Genomic DNA, 20,273 nt, shown 5'->3' on the forward strand with positions numbered 1-20,273 from the left:
GAGATCCCATCAGCTTCACTATCTATTTTTTTCCAATCGTCAGTTTGTTTTCCTCTTCATTGCTTGTTTTCAAAATACATGCTCAGAGGATCCTGGATTTTTTTTCATCCTTCTTGCTGCTTCCAATTTAAGCAGTAACTTCATGTTTTTCAAAGGGTCTGCTATTAAACAGATGAAAATGTGGCTGCTATTCGTTTACTTTCCTGTCACTACGTGAGCATCATTAGGCAAGTCCTCAGGACAGTAAAAAGCTCAAGGAAACACAGCAAGTCTTCACAAGTTGCTCACTGCTGGCACAGCATGCATTTTTGGTTTCTAAGGTCAGAAAGAAGAGCAGCCTATGTTGGTCATTATTTCCATCCAAACACTATGGTTGGACAATAAGTCTATTTCTTTTCACCTGAGCTGATTGAAAAAGAGGTCTTTTGTTAGGTACTGTATGCTGATTCAGAGCAGCAATACTGTTTTCTCTACAACTAAGTTGGTCCAATGGAACACAGTTGGTGGACAGAAGTAGAAATGCAACTGTCTGTAATGATCTGGGGATCTGGCAGGTAGAAGGAGGAAGAAGATCATTGCTGAAGGAGGAAGAAGACCACCCCTCTAAAGGAACTTACATGGAGAAAGTAAGTGAAATAAGAAGCAGTTCAAGTTTGCCCTTCCAGAAACACTTACATTCTCTGATATTTGGATGAATCTTTTCTGTTATACGGGTGTAACACTCAGATCATCTGACAAAGACAGACCAGAGTCCCTCTCTCTTGCTGCTTTATCTGTTTTATAAAAAGGTTTCTCATCTGTATGCAGACTGGAGCTCCTTAGCACAGCTGCTCTGACCCCTGTCAAAACTGATGGTGGGTGATCAGTGCCATAGCACAGATCATCATATGCATAATTTACATTACCACAGGGGAAAGTCTGGAGTTTCACCAGTTCGATCCCACCAATGTCTAAGTGAGGGCAGTTGCTTCGACTTGGAGATGCTGGAGATGCCCGAGAACTAGGAGAAGAACTGCAATTTCCATCAAAGCCTGAATCTTCTCGCTCTGGAGTTGCTTTCAGTTTGGAGGTGGGGCTTAAGTGACAGACGTTCTCTAGTACCCATGATCCATAGGTTGGATTCCAAAGGTTTTTAGTTTTGTTCTTCAGTCTGTGGGTTGATGGATTGCTGAATTCTAACTTCTGGTTTGAAGTCTGGATCCAGGATGCGCTGAAATCACTGAGGCATGGCAGGCTGGGCCCTCGAGCAGCCCGGTTGCTGAGGTTTTCCACCAGCAGCTCTTGTGGACATTGTACAAGTTTTTGCCCAGGACGGTGGGAATCCAGGGTTTTAGGTGTCATCTGAGGTGTAAGAGAAGGGCTCACCAACAGGGGCACTATCCCACTGGAAACATTTGGGCGCACAACCGTGTTCCCTTCATCCTCTGGTGCTGGGCTACACTCCATGGGCAGCTCTGTGTTGATCACATCAGGGTCCTAGAAGGATTGCACAGAAATGTGTTACACTCTGAGTGCCTCCAGGGTGACTGTCACACCTGCATTTTCAGAGAAATAGCTTTGTGAGAAAAGCTTTTGGCAGAGGTTGGCATTAGGCTTGGGCACTATTCATGCACCTCATACAAGGTGCCATAAGCCATCTGGGTACTGCATGCTGTTAGAACTTGCAAAAGTGTTGTCTCGTTTATGTGCTTCCTTTGAACAGTCGCCATGCTTTACTGAAATCAGCATATGAGCTGAGGGTTGCCCGTATATAATTTGCCTCTCAGGCAGGTTAGATCCATGCCTCTAATTGTAAAATTCTACCAGATGATGAACACGCTGTGCCATCTTCCCTCACCCCCCATTAACAATTCAGCCATGGCTTTCAACCAGCACTAAGCAAGGTTGAAGTGTGGACCTTTGCAGACAATAAATACCTTTCTATCACAAAAAGAAGGGCATTCTGCTACTGAACAAGCAGTGAACTGGAAACAGCCATTTACACAGGAACAGTATCATGTGATTTTGGTTGGGCTGAAGATAGGTGAGCTAAGGTAGGTAGATGAAAACACAAATGAACAGTTGAGCCAGTACTACCACTGGAAAGTACATCAGCCTGTGAGGAGCCTTAATCTTATTTGCACTAATAGTGCATTTGGATGGCTGGCATTCTTGGGAATTATCATCCAGTTACTGTGGGCCAATACCTGCGTACAGTACTTGATTCTTTCCAGGATGGTAGAGAAGTTTGGCCGGTATTCTGGGCTGTGCTGCCAGCACTGCGTCATGATGCGGTACCTTAAAATGAAAGAGAATCCATTAACAAAGACAACTGTGAAAGATGTGTTTCAATGTGATGCGAGCTTGGGTCCAGAAGAACTGCATTCAGTAAATGGCTCAAAGGAGTGGAGCAAAAGTAGACGTCATTTCTGCATCCTTGGATCCCAACAGAAAGCAAATCCTGTAGTGGTCTAACTTATGTACAGGAGGCAGTGGCTCAAGAGATGCTCAATAATACTGGGATAGTATTTGGTACGATCACCAGTCCCCAATGGAAGGTGTCTAGTTGCCTTTGTCCAACCCTTTTGAACCACTGTTCCATAGAAGAGAGAGTGAGGAAATACTTACACAGGCCCTGGGCAGTTCTTTGGTGGGTCCATTCTTCCTCCACTGGTGACAAATTCCAGCACTTCCTGATTAGTTTTGCAGGGATAGGGCATGTAGCCTAGAGAGAAAATCTCCCAGAGAAGAACACCAAAGGACCTGCGTCAGAAACCACATAGTAATGCTGATTAGGTTTCCACATTTGTGCTCCACAAACCTGGAACAAAGTTGGGTAGGTAAAAACACAGCAGCAACCTTTTGAACCTGCAGGCCAACTACAGAAGTGTGCAATTAGCCTGGTTATAAGCCAACTTTGATTTAGAAAAAAACAACAAAACAATCAATCAAAACCCTTCTTCAAGCTCCCAAAGTAGCTTTGCAGGCACCTCAAAATATCTGAATTTGTTCTTTCTGCTGCATTTGTTATTTCTAGAACAGAAAATGCTAAAGCACCCTTTGCTATGCATGGTCTAACTGAAAACAAGAACTGTTATGTTTGGCTTGGAGATTCCTATTTTACTTTGACAGACTTGAGATGTTTGAGTCAGTGTTTGGCAAAAGGATGCTCAAGAATAAAACAAGCTAGAGACCTTCACTAGAAGTGCAAAAGTAAACATCGTCATTATATGGTTGCTCTTTTCTCTTTACATCTACAGGTCAGTTAGGCAGTGACACTCAAAACTTCTTACAGTGTAGACCCAGGGAAATTGAGGGATCTGCAAAGGCTTCAGTAGGGTCATTAATTTTAAGAGCCACTATTTGGTGCAGAGGTGGATGAGATTTCCAGTACGTACACGTTATGTACAATAGCCTGTTACGGTTACAGGAACTGTAGTGCTCTCCTTCAAAATATTTACTACTGGCTGCTTGCAGTTATGTTCTGATACACAATCCCTTCTCTTCTGGCATTAACAACTTCAGGAAACTGGGTCAGTGTGCCATTTAAGGTAATATTTCAGTTTGCTTATTGAAAAGTACTGTATAGGAAGAGAGGAGTTCTTAAGCAACTGGAAAGCTTCCATTCCCCAGCACCTTTGCATGAATGTGTCATTGCTGAGGGGGTGTTTATTTTAAGGAAAAATCAGGCTACATGAAGAATCGGTATATAAATACTGTTTCCTCAGCAACAAGCAGGGACTTCTTAAATCTGCTGTCATTTCATATACAAAAGAAAAAAAAAAGAAGGATAGAAGAGTAATCCTGTGTGGTATAGATAGAGTCATTTACAAAGTATATGAGCAGGCCTTGTCACCAGTAAGTACTGAGTGGCAGATACTAAGAGCTGAAGGAAGTGTCTGCTTTTTTGACTGAGACTTCTTAGGATTCTAAACGGTCTTCTCTTTACCCTTATATGATACTCTGCATTTATCTATGGCTATTTGTTGTGCCCTCCACTTGCACTAGAGTTTTTAATTTCACTTAATTTCTTAGTCAGTCTTCTAACAAAGGGAAATATCTACTTTTTTTTTTTCTTCCCATTTTAGGACATGGAAGATTGATATCTTTAGGGCGTCCTGCTGAGTAGACTTTTTTCCTTGAGCAGTAAATGTGGTTTATTAGTGAATAGCAGAAGTTATTAATAGATATTTATTACCAGGTATCAGTCTTGGAGGTAAAAATGCCTTCTAGAAAAGCTTCTGGCGGCATCCACTTGACAGGAAGCATGGCTCTTCCTCCCTTGCGATAGTAACTTGCTCTGGGAAAGATTAAATATATGCAGAATGTCACACAGCATCAAAGGGCTAAGATGTATAAAAGATCCTATCACCACAGCAACAGGAACTGGAGAGAGTGCATGCAGTACTGGGGGCCAAATAAGAAAAAATCATCACCATGAATTGTACCATCTGAGCAGTATTTCATACCATGTTTGCAACTGAGAGGAAAAATGATGATGTTTAGGTGCATAGCTGAAGAGATCAAATGTGCTGAAGTTGTGCATGAGGCACTGATAAAGAAAATATTCTTGACCTCATATATTTACAGTTATGAATATTTTTAAAATTCGAGATTATTTGTGATCAACCAGCTTATAAATTTACCTGCGTTTGGTTTAGCATCCATATGTGTTTGCAATGCTCTCTAGGACCCAGTCTGGAACGATACAATTTGAGTGTATTTGCTACTAGGCATAGATGTGTTAATTTACAGTCTGTTTACCCCAGTTAGTTAACTGGAGATCAAATTCAGAAATGTAATAGACAGTTCAGCTGCTTCAAATTAGATGAGGCAGTTCAAACCATTTAAATGGATACAGATTACTGTATAATTCATGGGACTGAAATGGCCTTTCACTTACCTGTAGATATCTCTGGCCATCCCAAAGTCACCAATTTTGGCTATTCGACCTGCTCCAGTGCAGGTCAGAAGGCAATTCCTTGCAGCTATATCTCTTTAAGAAAAAAGAGAAAAAGGAAGAAAGAAAAAAAAAGCACGTAAGAGAAAAGTTCTTCACTGTGAAGGGAACAGAACACTGGAACAGCTGCCCAGGGAGGCTGTGGAGTCTCCTCTGGAGAAGTTCAGAACCTGCCTGGATGATCCTGAGCGATGTGCTGTAGGTGACCCTATTTGAAGCAGGAGGGCTGGACTAGGTGGCCCCATATGGTCCCTTCCATCCTCAGCCATCTGTGAATGGATAATTCTGTCTAATTTTGAACTCCTAACTAGCTAAAGGAATAAAGAAAGAAAGTTACATCCAGCCCTACAAGTCTTAGCTGAGTCATCTTAACACAGATGAGGATAACTTTAGTGAAAACAAAAACTATTCTAACTACACAATCATTTTCATTAACTGTAATTATTAAACTGCATTTGCATTACATTTTCTACCATTTCTACTCAATACACTCTGAGCATTACCCGCTACCATCTTCTTTCACTAAAGCAGAAAACAGGGTCAGTCTCAGACAAGCTAAGGATCCAACCTCTTCTGCATCAACCACATTATGACAGTATGTGTCTTTCTAAAAAGAAAACAAGTGTTTTCTCAGTGGCATCAGCATCTCTATCAGCAATGCAGATGTGATGCTATTGAAAAGTCTTAGTAAACTGCTTGAAAAGTAGGTTTGGCTGAAAAACAGATTTGATAAACTGTTCCTTTGTTGCTTCTGGCAACCTCCCATGGAACCAAGCAAAGCTACATATGGGAGCAGCCATTTGCTGGATGCAAGTTTAGATTGTGACAAATGGTAGGCATGACTGCGTGGCCAATGCTGAAGGGTTTGTATTAATTTTAAATATGTGTTCTGAAAAGGGACTAATTAAAAATCATAGCTCTGTGTCGGTCCTGTTGGCTGCCAAGAAAAATGAACTCCTTGAACAATAAACGTGTTTCTTCCCACTGCCAGCACTGAAAATTCCCACAGGATCTGGAATTCAAGCTTAGCTTTTTCCTTTTCTCCCATTATCATCTGTGACTCTCACATGACAAGGCTTCACATACAAGACTAGGCCCTTAGTGACATCTCTGCAACATGATCCTTCCCACCAGGATACCATTCACCCATACTTAAGGCCTTCTCTGAATTCCACATCTGTGAACTCTAAATAATACTGATGTCACTAAAAAATACTAGCACAAGACCTAAACAAAATCCCTTTTATGCAGATTTGCTGAATCACTGGCTAAAACAAGTCTGTTCCGAGGTTGCTTATACAGAAGATCTAATGGTGTAAAAACTGAGCCAGAGAGTTTTTTGAAAAATGATGTGCTACTGCTGAAAGAGGCAAACACTGGTTTCTTCCATTTCTGTCCTGAAATTGAGCAGAAGCAGCTGGCCCATCCACTTGTTGACACAGATTTTAGACATCTTATGCGATGGCAGCTAGCCTTGGTGATCTATAGTAAGAAAATCAGAGAACTTCTACCTGAGTGGAGTAATGAAAATTGGTTTTACTAAAAATACTACGTGTGGAGGCATGTGGAGAGGAGGAGACTTTGCTTGAGTCCATATCAATAGCCTGTGGCTGACATGGCAAAAGATTTTACACGCTTTGGTTGCCGTCTCACAGATGCTCTAATCACAAAGCCATAACACATCCCCTATCTCAATCTCATACCTTTTTGCCTCTTGTTTCCCTCAGTCTCCCCAGTTTGTACACACCCTTGCCTAGCTCTGCTTCTTTGCTCTGTACAACATCACATTTAAGTGTGTTTGTTGGGGGCGGGGGTAAATTGCCTGACAATTTGCATAACTCCATGCTGCACATAGGCTTAGAGTCTGTGTCACCCCCTGGGCCAAAAGTCTCTCCTGTCCTTCACAGGCACCCACTGAGCTCAGCACAGAGTTCATACTTAGGGGAACAAATTCAGTTCATGCTACGCCTGGGAACTTTATGAGCTGAAACAATTCCTAACCAGAAATAAAGAAGTCCAACATTCAACTGGAAATCTCAAAAGGCTGCCTGTAAGAACCTATACCCCTTCTACAGTATTTTACTTGTATTTGAAGCCTACCGACATTTTCTTCCTGAAGAAGGAAGAAAAAGGATTGAACAGAAAAATGATGTTCTCCTCTGGATCGCACAGCAGGTCAGCCACTGGGAAGAAAGCCTTGAGTTCTGGTATTTCGCTTCCTATTATTCCTGCTCTACCCTACTGGAGACAATGGCTCAAATACGGGCAGTCCTGTGCCGATGGGGCAGGGGGAAGGAAAATAGAGCAGGCTGTTTACAAGCTAACACAGCGTGACACTACCATCTAGTGGACCATAGGGCTAATTTCAAATGTGTCTACATTGTAATCACCTGTAAATTGAAAACGCTTGAAACTATTCACTGCAAAGAGGAAGATTCCTTTCTTTCCAACAGAGGCCAACTCGTGCCAGTGACTAGAGGGATTGGCCTGGACACCTGACCACAAGTCTGTTGGTAGAAATCTCTGGCTTCCCTCTGGAGGTAGCTCTGTTTAATGTGCTGCAAACAGAATCTGGGTGAGCTTAGCACACTTTTGAGGAAACATACATCAGAAGAGACTTTTCCTCCTCACCTGTGTATGAAATGATTCTCTTCCAGATATTTACAGCCACAGGCGATATCCCTAGCTATGTTCAGCAGGTCCTGCATTGTTAGTGTGGATGGTTGATTCTGGAAAAGGATGCACAGAAAGTGGTAAGGGTAAAACAATGGAGTAGAAGAGGCAGAGGATAATTAGAGAGCAGCAGAAGGGAAAGGGAGAGGCATGTACCAGGTGAGGGAAAGGCTGTATCAGTCAGGAGCAAAGAGGGACACAAGCAGCTCAAAAAAAGTTAGAAAAGGAGATAACTTTTATTTAAGCTTTTTTTTTTTTTTTTTTCTGAAGATTTTAGTACTTCAGAACACACTGCATGAGTGTAGGCTGCTTAGGAATTTATGTCCTGACTTGAATAGCCTAGAAAAGGGGTGGGAGAAAACTGTTCCCTAGCAGTATTGGACATAGCGGTGAAATGGGAGGTAAAACCAAAGCAAAGAAAAGCAAAACAAAAACAAAAACAAACAAGAAAACCAAATCCAAACCTTGCTTTTATAGAGTTGATATATTAGCAAACGAGATTAGCTAATGAATTTAGAGAGAGGGAGAGACCAAAGACGCATGAGTGCACATCTCTGCACCAGTGCTCAGCATTCATCGACCCATCTGTTCTTGTGGGAGGGCAGAGGATACCCTGAGAGTGCAGGAGAGGGACGTGGTATCGCAGGGCTCTGGGAGCAGCACTCACCCATCACAATCTACATTTCCCTAAGAACAATAAGGAAACCTCTCTCCAGGAGCCCTGCTTATTTTCATGCAGTCATTTACTTCTCTGTAGGGAAATCTCCTTGGTGTTTCTCCAAGAACTTCAATATTGCTCTTGGGAAGGGTGGGGAGAAATTACTACATTGCTCATCAAAAGCTCAAGAGATATCAAATAAATTGTTCTTTTCAATCTGCTTTTGTTCCTGGATGCTGTTATCTCTGCAATTGCTCCTGTTCAAACTACATAATGTACACTGCAGCCATTGAGCACTGTTTTTATTGGCTAGGCAAGTTATTGTACAAAGCTTTGGATGCCTGCCAAGGAGAATTATTATAGTTATAAAACAGGCATTTCTGGTGAGGAAATGAAGAAGGAGATACAGAATTGCAGACTTTGAGACCTTATCTCTTCACTGGGATCCCTCTGTCTGCAATGGGCAGGCACTTCTCTGCAGCCACAGAAACTTGCAGTGAAATATGTTACTGATGGGGCCAGTTTGTTTTCAGAAAGGTGAGCAGGGATATTTCTTTTAGTACTAAGGGGAATTCAGCTCTTCTATTTGCTCTCTGACATTCCAGCAAACATAGTGGCAGGTTTGCTTTCACATGATATTTTAAAAATAACTGTTCCTCACATGACAACTATACTTGATTTACAAAGATATTTGTATTCTGTTTTCCACAGAATTTATCTACTTGCAGAATTTGTAGCACTGTCACTCAAAATGGCATAATCAAAATTACATAGACTCCTCTGCGTGGGTGCTATTATACCATTCTAAGTGTCCCTAATCAGTATGCTCTGTGAAGAAGGAATTAAGCTAGATCTTCTAACAACACATTAGTACTGGCATACAACTGTACACATGTAAAGCTACAGTATGTTGAGAGGAGAAGCTGTGCAACTGCACCAAGTCACGTAGGAGCGCATAATGCCCCAGTCAACCTCATTCATACTAAAACCAATCACAAGCCTAGCAAGGAAGGATTCTCACCGCTCTGGGTCGATTCTGTCGAAGAAAACTCTTCATATCTCCTCCAGCCATGAGCTCAAGCAGAATGAAGCGAGGCAGCGTCTGCAGGCTAACACCAATGCACTGCACAATGTTTTGATGATTGAACTTACTGAAAGACAAGGTCACAGCAACACAAAGGGAGACAACGTTAGTACTTGGCTGACTTCTGCCACACTCACTTTGCTTTGAGCTTTGATGACCTGCATCGAAGCAAGTTACTGAACAAATTCTAACTTCAGACTTATCCAAATGCCTTTCTACTTATGAAGACTCCCAGGATCAGGGTTCCTCAAACATCCGAACAGTATTGGCATGTATAAAACAAAATCTTGTTATGTGGTGATTTTACTTCAGCATTATTTCAAATACGCTGCTGCCTAGTCTAGTGGACTCGGTTCAGCATCTAGTATGCATCTAATACCCACTACAGCAGCTGATTTGGGGATGGCTTTCTACCCCACTGCAACAGAAGAAAAGACAGTCAGGAAGCAAGACTCAGTTTCAGAAAGTAGTGTCTGTCTTTGGACAGCAATGACCTGGAAAATACAGGAAAGAATAATGTGCAGGAGGTTAGGGAAGATCATGTGCTACCAAGAGAATCAAAGCATTCTATAATTAACTGAAATTGCTCTTTAGAAACTCTATCAGTGTTACCTTCAGTTCATCTGCCACTCAAACTTCTTACAGACTTTATGAAGCAGTATTACGTCACGAGATTTATTCTTGAATCATGCTTCAGCAGAAGAAAAAGAGCATCTAGGTAAAAACTGGGGCAGGTAGCGAGAGGTGGAGAAACTTAATATTGCCCAAATTTAAAATAGATAAATTCCATCTGTGCAAGCTACTGGCACAATGCAGAGCCACCTTATCTACCTTATCCACACAGGAGCTTTGAAGTATCTCATCAGCTATTTTTTATGGGGGGGAAAAAAAAGTTAAACACAAGGACTTTCCCCAGAAAAAGCATTTACGGCAAATAGTTCTACAGATAGGAAAAGCAAAAAGGCTGCACATAATAGCATGCCACCTGAAAAAGCCTCAATTTGAAATGCTTTTCATACCTTCTTCAGCTGCCCAAACCACTCTTCTAAAAAGCCTCACTTCTATTTGCAAGAGATAATACTGTTTAAGTCCAAGCATCCAGGACCAAAAACTCACCTCCCTGGCACACAGCCTGTGTTGTACCATCCCTGGCAGTCATCTTGCAAAGGCTGAACTTCTGAGTCTCTGCACAAGTGGCTCTACTATTTAGCCTTCCTGTTACATTTCCTGCTTTCCATTTCACCACTGATAATTTCTTTTTGCAAGAACTTCAATATATGATTACTTGATACATGAATACTTGGTAAAAAAGCAGTGAGATTCTTTGAAAAGGAAGCCATTTCAAATACAGAACAAGCTTGTACAAAAATGTTGTGCCTGAGCATGACCAGCAAAACCAATCAGGAGAAACTTTTGTTCAGATGTGCAACAAAAAAACCTACAGATACAAGTGTTCAGGATTAACACAAGTGGCTGAAACCAATAACTTGTACGCTACTAAAATACTATTTGGTGAAAAAAGAGACTGGATATTATTTTTTCCCCAAACTCAAGCAACAGAATTAATATTTCTCATACCTGCATTACTCCTTTCTCCCCCCCACTCACCACCAGTCTTAAACCCTTGAGCTATACCTGATAATCAGTGCTTCCATCAGGAAATCCATCTCATCTTGCTCGGAGCAGACTTCTGGCAGTGTCTGTTGAGAGTTTAAGAAAGCGAGGGCCATTCCACAACATAATTGAGAACGTTTAGGAGTGCACCAAAGAATAAAGAAAAAAAAAGAAGCACGTAACACGATTGTGAGTGACTTCAGGAAGCTATGAGGAAAGTCTCATCTCTTCAGTGCCAGTCAGTTGAACTGCCTGTGTCCCATTCAGCAGTTAGAGGAACAGGAAAGCGGAGGTCTGCTTGGAGGCTTCGTTTTGTGTGCATTTAACTATGTGCAGTGTTCTAGAGCAAAATTGTTTCAGATTTACATTAAGAAATGCATCGGCTGGGGAAACAGAAATCTAGTAAACATTTTAAAATCATCACAGGTGTGAATTTATTCTCCCTTTGCTATTAAGACCACATTGCAGCACCTGCTTCATGCCATGCAGCACATACAGCCACTTGATTCATATAATTATGTCACACAGCCTCACAGCTTTCTCTCCTGACAGCAGATCTGGACAGCAACTGCCACTGCTAAATGTGAACTGAGAGTGCAGGCAGCAGGAGCTGCAGTGCCTGCTCATGTGCCAGTTGGAGGACTATGGATGAGGTACCACAGCTGGGCGTAGCTCCTGCTGCAGGTTCCAAGTGCACACAGAAATGGGTGGTGGTTGTTGCTCAGTGAGGCGAGGGCTGGCATGGAAACCCACTTGTGGTCACCAGCAGTGTGGGCCTCAGGAGACATTTTGCTATCTGAAGTAAGCGACTGCTTCACACAGGATGATGCAAACGATCTTTGCACTGAAAAACCACAACAAGCTGATGTGCTCCTGTTTGGCACTGTGCTATTGTGCTTCCTACAAGGCGTGATTTTTTTAAAGAGAATTTTGAAAGAGCAAATAACAAAAAAAAAACATTGGGACTTATTTCTATTAAGGAAACTATGTTTTGAGCTGGAGTAGACTTAGTCCACAGGAGTAGACTTAGTCCTCTGAGCCACAAGCTTGCAAAAGAACAGGAGGCAATGAGCATCCTGTAATTCTGGGCTGAGTAACTGACAAATCCTGAGGCAACAGCAGTAATTTTACAGAGAACTAGCCTGTTGTCTCTTGTCATTAATGACATGGAAAATTATGATATTACAAGATAAGTTCACAGCAGCATATTTAATGCTGCACAGCACTGAGAAACGACCTGCAAGTTTCATCAATGTTAGGCAGACACTATTCTAATCTATAACAGAAATGTAACTGAAATAATACAAATTACGAAAAATAGTAATGTCACATGAAAAACTTATGAGAAAGTACTTAAAAACTGAAACGTAGAAGTAAAAATAGACAAGCATTACTATAAAGATTTGCTGTTTCCTGTCATATAAATACTTCATACTAGCATTAGCCAGGATTTTCTGTTTTGTGCACAGGATTAAGAAATCTCTTTCCAGTCCAAAATGCTCTGACTGTTGCTAGTTTTTCTTCCCCATAACGTTCTCTTTTCCCAGCTACTCAGATCAATACATCACAGTGGCAGAAAAGCACAGGACAGCAGCTCTGTTGGACCAGTGGACCTGTCAAGAGCTCTCAGTGATCACCTCAAAAGCAATCACATCTCTGGGGGCCGACCAGATTTTCTGCTGGGGGGAACTGATGATTGTGTGTGGATTTCAATGATGCCATAGTTATTTATGCTGATAGATGATTTGTTATTCCATTTTAACATGTAGTATTAAGCAGTCTCTATGTAACTAATTCATATAAACTCCCTTCTGAGGGCACTGGTTCTCTCCTTCCTGAGCACAGGGGTGGAGGCTAGAAAAGAGATTGCCCTCTTTAGATTCTTGTCCTAGGTTAGATCACAACTCATGGGCATGCAGCAAACAAGACAGATGATAATTTACATTCAACCCACTGCTGGTGCCACACAACTTAAAAATCAAAGTTTATAACTCCCAGTTGCAGCAACATGTGGAAACTTGCATCATATACACACTTCTGTCATTATACATGTGATTTACACCAATCTGTTGGAATGGCAGTGAGGTAATAGCACTCTCACTGATAATTATCGTTGTATATTAAAAAAACAACAACTGTGGGTACTGACCTTAACAGCCACCTGGAGAGGATTGGGATCCCCTGCAATGCCTACCACTGTTCCTTCATAAACCTCACCAAACGCACCATGTCCGAGTGCCCTGGGAGAAAGAGAAAGAGAGCAGCCGTTACTGTGTCTCTGCACCAAGCACTTGCTAAGTGCTTCTTATTGTCCAGTCCAAGAACAGGTAGAAAACCTGTTGTGAAAGATGAATCCATAGCAGAGTTTTGTTTTCATCTCAAAGCCTCTGAAAATAACTTCTCAATATCTTCTAATGCCATCACTGAACTAGGCAGGTTGGATCATTAATGGTTCTGAATATATCCCTTCCAAATCAAACCATTCTATGAAATCAAACAGCCTGCTCAATCCTATGGCACTGTCAGAACGTGTGGCTTTAGCAAGGCAAGAAAGAACTGGGGAGGGGAGGAGGAAAAAACAAACAGTGCATATGAAGGCAGCTGCAAGATGATCCCTTCAGGTGCTGGTGTAAGACAACACAAAGATGGTGAAGTTTTTATTTTCCTTATAGCTTTAATCAGGATAGTCTGGACTATATAGAGAGGAAGAGCAATCTAGTGTGTATTTCCTTGTGTCAGGAAATGCAGAAAAAGAAATACTGCTGGAGATTTGGAAGGGAGTTACCGTCAGGTAGCAAGTATAATCCAGGACATCGCACAAGACAGAGGTGAAATAACCTGTACTCTGCATGGGAACATGGGACAGAAGACTTATGAACTTATACCTGCTCTTAAGAGCTTGATGGCATCAAAGTATTTAAGAGAACAAAGAAAGTGTCACAGTTTTCCTTGCCCGTAGTTGGTGCTTTCCAGTCAGTCAGACAGGAAGCCCTCAGTTTCTTGTCCCAGATGCTTGTTGTTAAACTAGTGTGTGAGCCCCAACTCTGCCTTTGCTTCAGGCTGCCTTCCCCCTCCTATGCCGAGCCTTACCGAAGCAGAGAGATGTTCTTCCGTGGGATCTCCTTCAGCTCACTCAGAGTGGCAGCCTTCCCAGCAAAGCAGTAGTTGGGGTTGTAATCTGTCATGATGGCTGATGTGCGGATTTTACTCAGTTTATATTCCGGACTCTGCAGTCGTGCTCTGGCTCCTTCCAGTTGCTGCTTCTTCAGGTGATAAACTGGGGATGGAAAAAATACAAACAGTATAAGAACCTGGAAAGAAAATATAATACTGGGCACACAGAACAGAAAGAAGAAACTAAGTGGTAGTTACAAATGCTCAAGAAGCATCATTAGCTTTCCTGCATCTCTCTTCTGTAGTGATTTAATACTGAATATGCAAACATCTTTACCCCTGCAGAGTCCTAATCAGCTGGAAGAAACATAAGTTACCTCTGCTTCTTTATAAATCGGCTGAGGAAATGCTGCCTCACAAGACACCTTGCTGGCACTGAGGCAGCAAAAGCGCATGCTGTCTCTCTGAAGGAATTACATTCAATTACAGAGACTGCAACTTCACACTATACAGCAACGGCTGCAAAAAAAGTGTCTGCCTACAGGGTTGTCCAAGGCTTTTTTCTGCAGCAAATACAAGGACAGAGCAGTCATTGGCTTTGGGGTTATGCTTGTGCTTATCTGTGGGGTGGTGATGTTTTCTATTATTTCTACTTGTTCCCTCTGTGATCCACTTGGGAGACCAAAACACTCTGGTTCCAAGTAGTAAAAGTAGCTGTATGTGCTTGGGTAGTCCCTCTTTGTCTAATTTAACTGAGAAAAAGGCAAGTAAAAGGGAGTGTTTCTTACTGATAGATAGGCTGCCACCAGTGAGGATCATTCCGAGCACCACAATCACAGCCACCACAGCTAGGAGGAGTGGGAGAGGCAGATGTCCCTCTGGGATATGACCCTGTAGCACTGGAAAATGAAAAACAGAGGTGCCTTAATCAGGAAACAAGCCAAACTGCAGGAAAGAACCACAGTCATGGTTGCTGTTTCAGAAAACAGTACAGAGATCACGGCTAAATCATCCTATAGAAAATACAGAAGATCCCTTTACAACCTTGGAATTTGAAAAAAAATAAATCAAAATCATTTTGAAAACATTGTTAAGACAGAAATCTAACTAGTAAAACACAGATTGCTTACACATTCCTCAGTTTTTTCTTAAAGGGTAACATTATTGCTAACAAGTTGAAACTGTCTACAGTCTTGATGGTTTGAGATTCTAAGAGACCACGTCAGTAAATAGTGAACACTGGGCATCAGCTGAACAGACACAGTAGGGAACTTCTGTGAAGGAAGTAATTTGTGGCGTAAATTAGGTGGTACACAATACAGGAAAGGTATTTATGCTTAACTATTTGATACACTGTATCCATTCAAGAAATTTACAGCGTTCCTTTACATTTAATTTATTTTCCACCTAATCCAAACCTGGATTTTGGATATGGTGGCAGACATGCAGTTTAGCATACAAGGAAAGGACATAATGAATTTTCAGTACTGGCTAATTGTATATAAACACAAAAACCAGGAAGAGAGACACCAACAAAGGATACATTCATTATCCAGTTAGGATAAAACTATATCTTACCAGTGCAGGTAACATTGTCATTGGCTAGCACAGCCCCCATCTCACATTGGCAGACAGGTAGGTTGGTGTCAGGGTCTCTCTTACAGTTGTCTGAGTGGCAGTGGCTACAGTTAAGGTATATCTGAACCTCCACCTCACCATCATTCTCCACGGCTGAATGAGGAATTAGATACAACAAGCAGGTTTAGTTTAACATTCCCCATCTTTTCCCAGTAAGAAAGAAAAAAAAAAAAAAGGAGTAAAAGGAGTAGGCAGGTCAACTTCTTTCTCTGCAGGACAGTTGATACTGTGGGCAGGTCAGAAATCTGACATGGTCCAGAAGGGAAGAAGGAATTGAATTCTATGCAAACAGAGAAGTCCTGAAATGAATTGACTTGAACGTATCTAGGACTGAGGACGTGCAGTTAAACTGGATGACTGATGCCTCTCCTGGCTTAACTATTTGAGAGGAAGAAGGTCCCAGAGCATTATAAACAATTTTAAAGCAGTAATGACAGCTGAGGAACTGGCCTGCAGAGTGAAATAAAAAGACTGAAAAAGTGTATTGTACCTGCAAGGGGATGCAAGAAGATCTCTCCAATGGGATTCACAAACGAGATGCCATACTGCCCACTAGCTGTGATATCATCACTGTTAGAGGCATGCCCCCCTGGAGAAAGAAGAGTATGGCTAGTTGTCAGCACTGCATGCTGCAAAAGTGTGATGCCTCTGAAGTGCCACATTTTGTTCCTGGCTCTAAACACTTGCAGTCACTCCCAGTCTTTCAGTGATATTACTGTGTATAACATCCTTCACGAATAAGGCTCACTCATCCCAACCAGTACCAAGGCTGGTAAAGTGGCTTATTCAAGTGTAGGTTTCCCAGTTCATCTAGGTAAAAATACATTTGCTTTGAACAGAAAACAAAACAAAACAAAACAAAACAAACAAACAAACAAAAAAACCTAAACAGTTCCTTGGGCATTTTGAGAACAAATAAAGGGATTATTCAGCATATCTGGAAAATATTGAAATATTGGCTTAGAAATGCTTCTATAACCTTGATTTCTCCAATTAAATAAAGATGGAGGGGCGTGCTCATCCCATTCATGTTGAAGTGTCTGTAAATCACCTTCTGCAGTAGTGTACTTATGCACTGAGAACTCTAGTTCCTAGTTGCATGAGCTCCAAATTGCACAAAATGAGACAGTGCGACTATTTCTTCAGCAGACCTACCTCTGTAACCTCCACCTCCTCCACCAGAAGTACAAGCTCCTCCTCCACCACCAAAACCACCAGAGGTAGCCCACTGGAGCTTGGCTAATGCTTGGTGACAAGCTTGACCCCCTTCTCCACCTTCCAAGAGGGACTTCCCAGCTTGAGGAAGCAGAGTCACATCTTGCCAACCACCACCTCCACCTTCACAATCGAAGAGTCACAACAAAATGAGAGCAGGTGAATGAAGCACAATTAAAAGAAAATTTAATTAAAATTAAAATTAATTTCTTAAGAAGTGCCTGCATTCAAGTTAACTCTTTGTTAAAAGGTAAGAGAATATACAGACAAGCTTCTTGTTGCCATGGTTAACAACAAAGTGGAAATCGAGTGCATGACCTGTAGTACCTGCTGCATACCCAACAATTCAGCACCAATTTGTAGTGGCACTAGGGAAATAAGGAGCCTACCAGTCCCCCTTGGGGACTGCTTAGGGCTTTCAGCTCTGACAGATGCTTTATTCCTTGGGGAAATAAAAGCTAAACTGGATTTCCTCATCTCGCTCGAGTAGCCCCTCTATAAGGATATTACAGAGCAGGATCTGGAGAGCCACTGGTGCACTATAAGTAAGCTTCCATTTCTAGGATACTTCCACAAGAACTCTTTTTGTTAGAGTTTCAGGGAAGTAATAGGGAAAAAGTCTTCTCTTCTAAAGCCACTGTTACAGTTTGGAGGAGTGTGCTGCAACTCCCAAACATCAATTTTCACTTGTGAACTTTCCAGAGAAGAGCACTCCTATGGAAGTGCCACTCATCATCTGTCCCATGCATTCTCTTTTTATCTAAATGATTGACCATATAAAAAGAAATCCTTTATAGACTTGAAGCATGTTTCTAATTACTACTACCGTAGAATTCCAAAAGATCAAGAATCTCCTCACTGACAGGACAGCTTGTGCATTCGGCCATTTGATTTAGACTTTCTGTAGTTTTAGCACCTCACCTGCTGCCCCAGTTCTTCCACTGACTCCCGGTACTGCAGTGCTGTTCTCAAACTGCTCCAGAGGTACGTCATCCAGGGAGTTGTCCTGAGCCTTCAGATAGGCTTTTCCTCCTCCTCCTGCTGCGATGAGCAAAGGTTCGAAAATCCCATCCTTCTGCTGGAAAACCCCCCATCAAATATCAGAAAAACTTCACATTTGTGAATTTGTGAACTCACAACAAACTCATCAAAAAGCACAAAAGCAATCGAAAGAAGAGAGGCCCAATGCCAGGGCAACGATATTGATAGTTTCCTGACTACATTATAAAAACATTTTACACAGTGCTTCTGTGTACAAAAGTAACTATTCAAATGAATATAGGTTTGTTTTTTTGTTTTGTTAGGACTGCTGTTAGTATTAAAACAAGACCCAGGTGTGGTTCCCAGATCTGAGATGTCAAGAACTGAAGAAGCAGTTCGGCTATCTTAGGTACAGTGATGAACATGATTGACAGTATGAAAAGACATAAAGAACTCAATTAAAAATACAAAAAGACAGAGCAACACAAAGAGAGGCAGAGGGGAGAGGTGAAGGAGAGAGACAATCCTTTCTCCTCATCTTCATTTAGGAACTAAGCTTCATATGCCATGACAGACAGTAAAAGATAGTTGCTTTGCAGGACACTACTCTGGTTGGAGGGAAAGAGGCAACACTTACTCTAAAGATGTAGGTTGCTCCTCCTCCACCCCCACCTCCTCCAGCCCAGTCCTTCAGGTCCTTTTTTTTTTTGTAATCTTCTTCAATGACAGATGACTCCCCTAAGCAGATCTTCTGGGTCTGAGGGTTGGCCTGAAAGGAGAGAAGAGACACACAGATTATTGAGATGTATCTGTCTCAGTATGATCATTTTGTTTGTGATACATATCAGACATAGATAATATGCACGTGGATACATATATGTGAAAGGGGAGCTCCTCTACAATGAAGGATAGAACTGCCTGCTACCTCTGATTTGCATGCAAGTGAAAATAGAAAGGTCTGCATGGCCTGGCAGATCACATTTCTTAAAAAAATGTGAAGATATGGTGGTAACAAAGAATTTTTGTTGATGAGGTAACTTTTGAGCCTAAGTGACAAAGACTTTCACACCGCTGGGTGTAGTATTAGAGGACTATCTGTATAATCACTCGTGTTAGCAATTTCTATGCATCACAAATGTTTTGTTTTGCCATTACACATGCCAACTCAGGGGCCACTGTAGTTTGTGGGGAGATTCCCACCATTTTTGGTTGGCTTTGGATTTAGACATTAGTCTCTAAGCTTAGAGAGTACCTAAGAGTACCTAAGAAAGTGCAGCCACAATGCTGCTCTGGATTTGTAGATGCTTCTATAAATTACAGAAAATAATCAAAAATCCTGGCAGGCAGAAAGAAACTCAGGCTGTGGAAAAATAAGGGTGGGAATACACATCTCTTGCCTAGTAGCTCCTCTCTTAAAATAAGCAGAAGAAAGCCAATAATGAATTCAAACACCAGGAGCTTAAAGCAAAGTTCCTGTGGGTTTTGTATGTGTTTGCACATTTTGGGGTCAATTTTCTTTTCAGAGTCCTTCATATTTGTTTTGAGATTCTTTCTGACTTGGTTTATTCGTTCTTACCATACTGACTGGATTCAGAGCTGGATCCTGGAATATCTATCTTTCATCACCAGTCCAGCCAAACCCCAAGCCGCCCACTGAATCTCAGTGAATTATATCTGCAAAGTCTCTGCCCACTTATGCCCTCACCCCAGGGCAGGCATCCTCCCCCTGCTGCCCCACTAAGATGTACAGCAGCTCATCTTTCTCCAGCTGGAAGGTGGCCGAGATGAAGACCCCGTGGGACCTCTCATTGTGGTTTTTGGCTCCCTTCCCTCCAGCTGCTCCATAGGCAGAAATTCTGGAACAAAAAGGTGTAATTAAAGAGACAAATCTTACACTTTTCATCTTCTAAAGCAGCTCCATCTGTGAGTTCTCCCCAGCCTGCACTCCCAATCAGGCTCTTACTGCAGTGTCTCATGGCCATTCTTTCTCTAGAGACATACACAGCAGAGGCTGCTCAAGAAGATCAATAAGCTACACCAGAGCACTAGAGACAGATTTCAGAGGCAAACAGAGTGAACTGGTATGGCCAAATCTAAAATATCAAAGCTCTGGGTCCAAAATGATAGCAGCACTTGCATTTGATTACACACCCGCAGTCACTCCTGTTCTAATCTCCTCCATGTCACTGCTCCACTCTCCCATGCTTCAACAGTAGGTCAAACACAGAAACTTAGAGCTGCTCTCCTATTTCTTTCTTATTTTTCTATCCCTTCACCTACTCAGCAAAGGTAGTCCTACACTTACATTTGCTGAAATTCCAGAACCAGGAAGTAGTTTAATGGTTGCCTCATCAACA

General features: G+C 41.9%; 1 protein-coding gene across 1 annotated transcript in view; it reads right to left on the reverse strand.

Moving 5' to 3' along the window:
* Positions 1-259: 259 nt before the first annotated feature.
* LTK (leukocyte receptor tyrosine kinase) overlaps positions 260-20,273 on the reverse strand; it is a 137,865-nt gene continuing 117,851 nt past the window's right edge. The window contains exons 15-31 of the mRNA XM_042862392.1: positions 19,622-19,772; positions 18,554-18,685; positions 17,857-18,013; positions 16,876-17,058; positions 16,211-16,309; positions 15,661-15,813; positions 14,871-14,981; positions 14,059-14,245; positions 13,118-13,208; positions 10,990-11,054; positions 9,292-9,421; positions 7,571-7,668; positions 4,883-4,975; positions 4,178-4,279; positions 2,608-2,742; positions 2,187-2,277; positions 260-1,476 (exon numbers count right to left, since the gene is read on the reverse strand). Coding sequence (XP_042718326.1) covers positions 706-1,476; positions 2,187-2,277; positions 2,608-2,742; positions 4,178-4,279; positions 4,883-4,975; positions 7,571-7,668; positions 9,292-9,421; positions 10,990-11,054; positions 13,118-13,208; positions 14,059-14,245; positions 14,871-14,981; positions 15,661-15,813; positions 16,211-16,309; positions 16,876-17,058; positions 17,857-18,013; positions 18,554-18,685; positions 19,622-19,772 — 2,749 coding nt within the window. The 3' untranslated portion in view covers positions 260-705. The remainder of the gene's footprint in view (positions 1,477-2,186; positions 2,278-2,607; positions 2,743-4,177; positions 4,280-4,882; positions 4,976-7,570; positions 7,669-9,291; positions 9,422-10,989; positions 11,055-13,117; positions 13,209-14,058; positions 14,246-14,870; positions 14,982-15,660; positions 15,814-16,210; positions 16,310-16,875; positions 17,059-17,856; positions 18,014-18,553; positions 18,686-19,621; positions 19,773-20,273) is intronic.

Source organism: Lagopus leucura, unplaced genomic scaffold (genome assembly GCF_019238085.1).
Source record: "Lagopus leucura isolate 7727_CA_CO unplaced genomic scaffold, USGS_WTPT01 Super-Scaffold_1, whole genome shotgun sequence".
In the NCBI taxonomy this organism is placed as follows: Eukaryota; Metazoa; Chordata; class Aves; order Galliformes; family Phasianidae; genus Lagopus; species Lagopus leucura.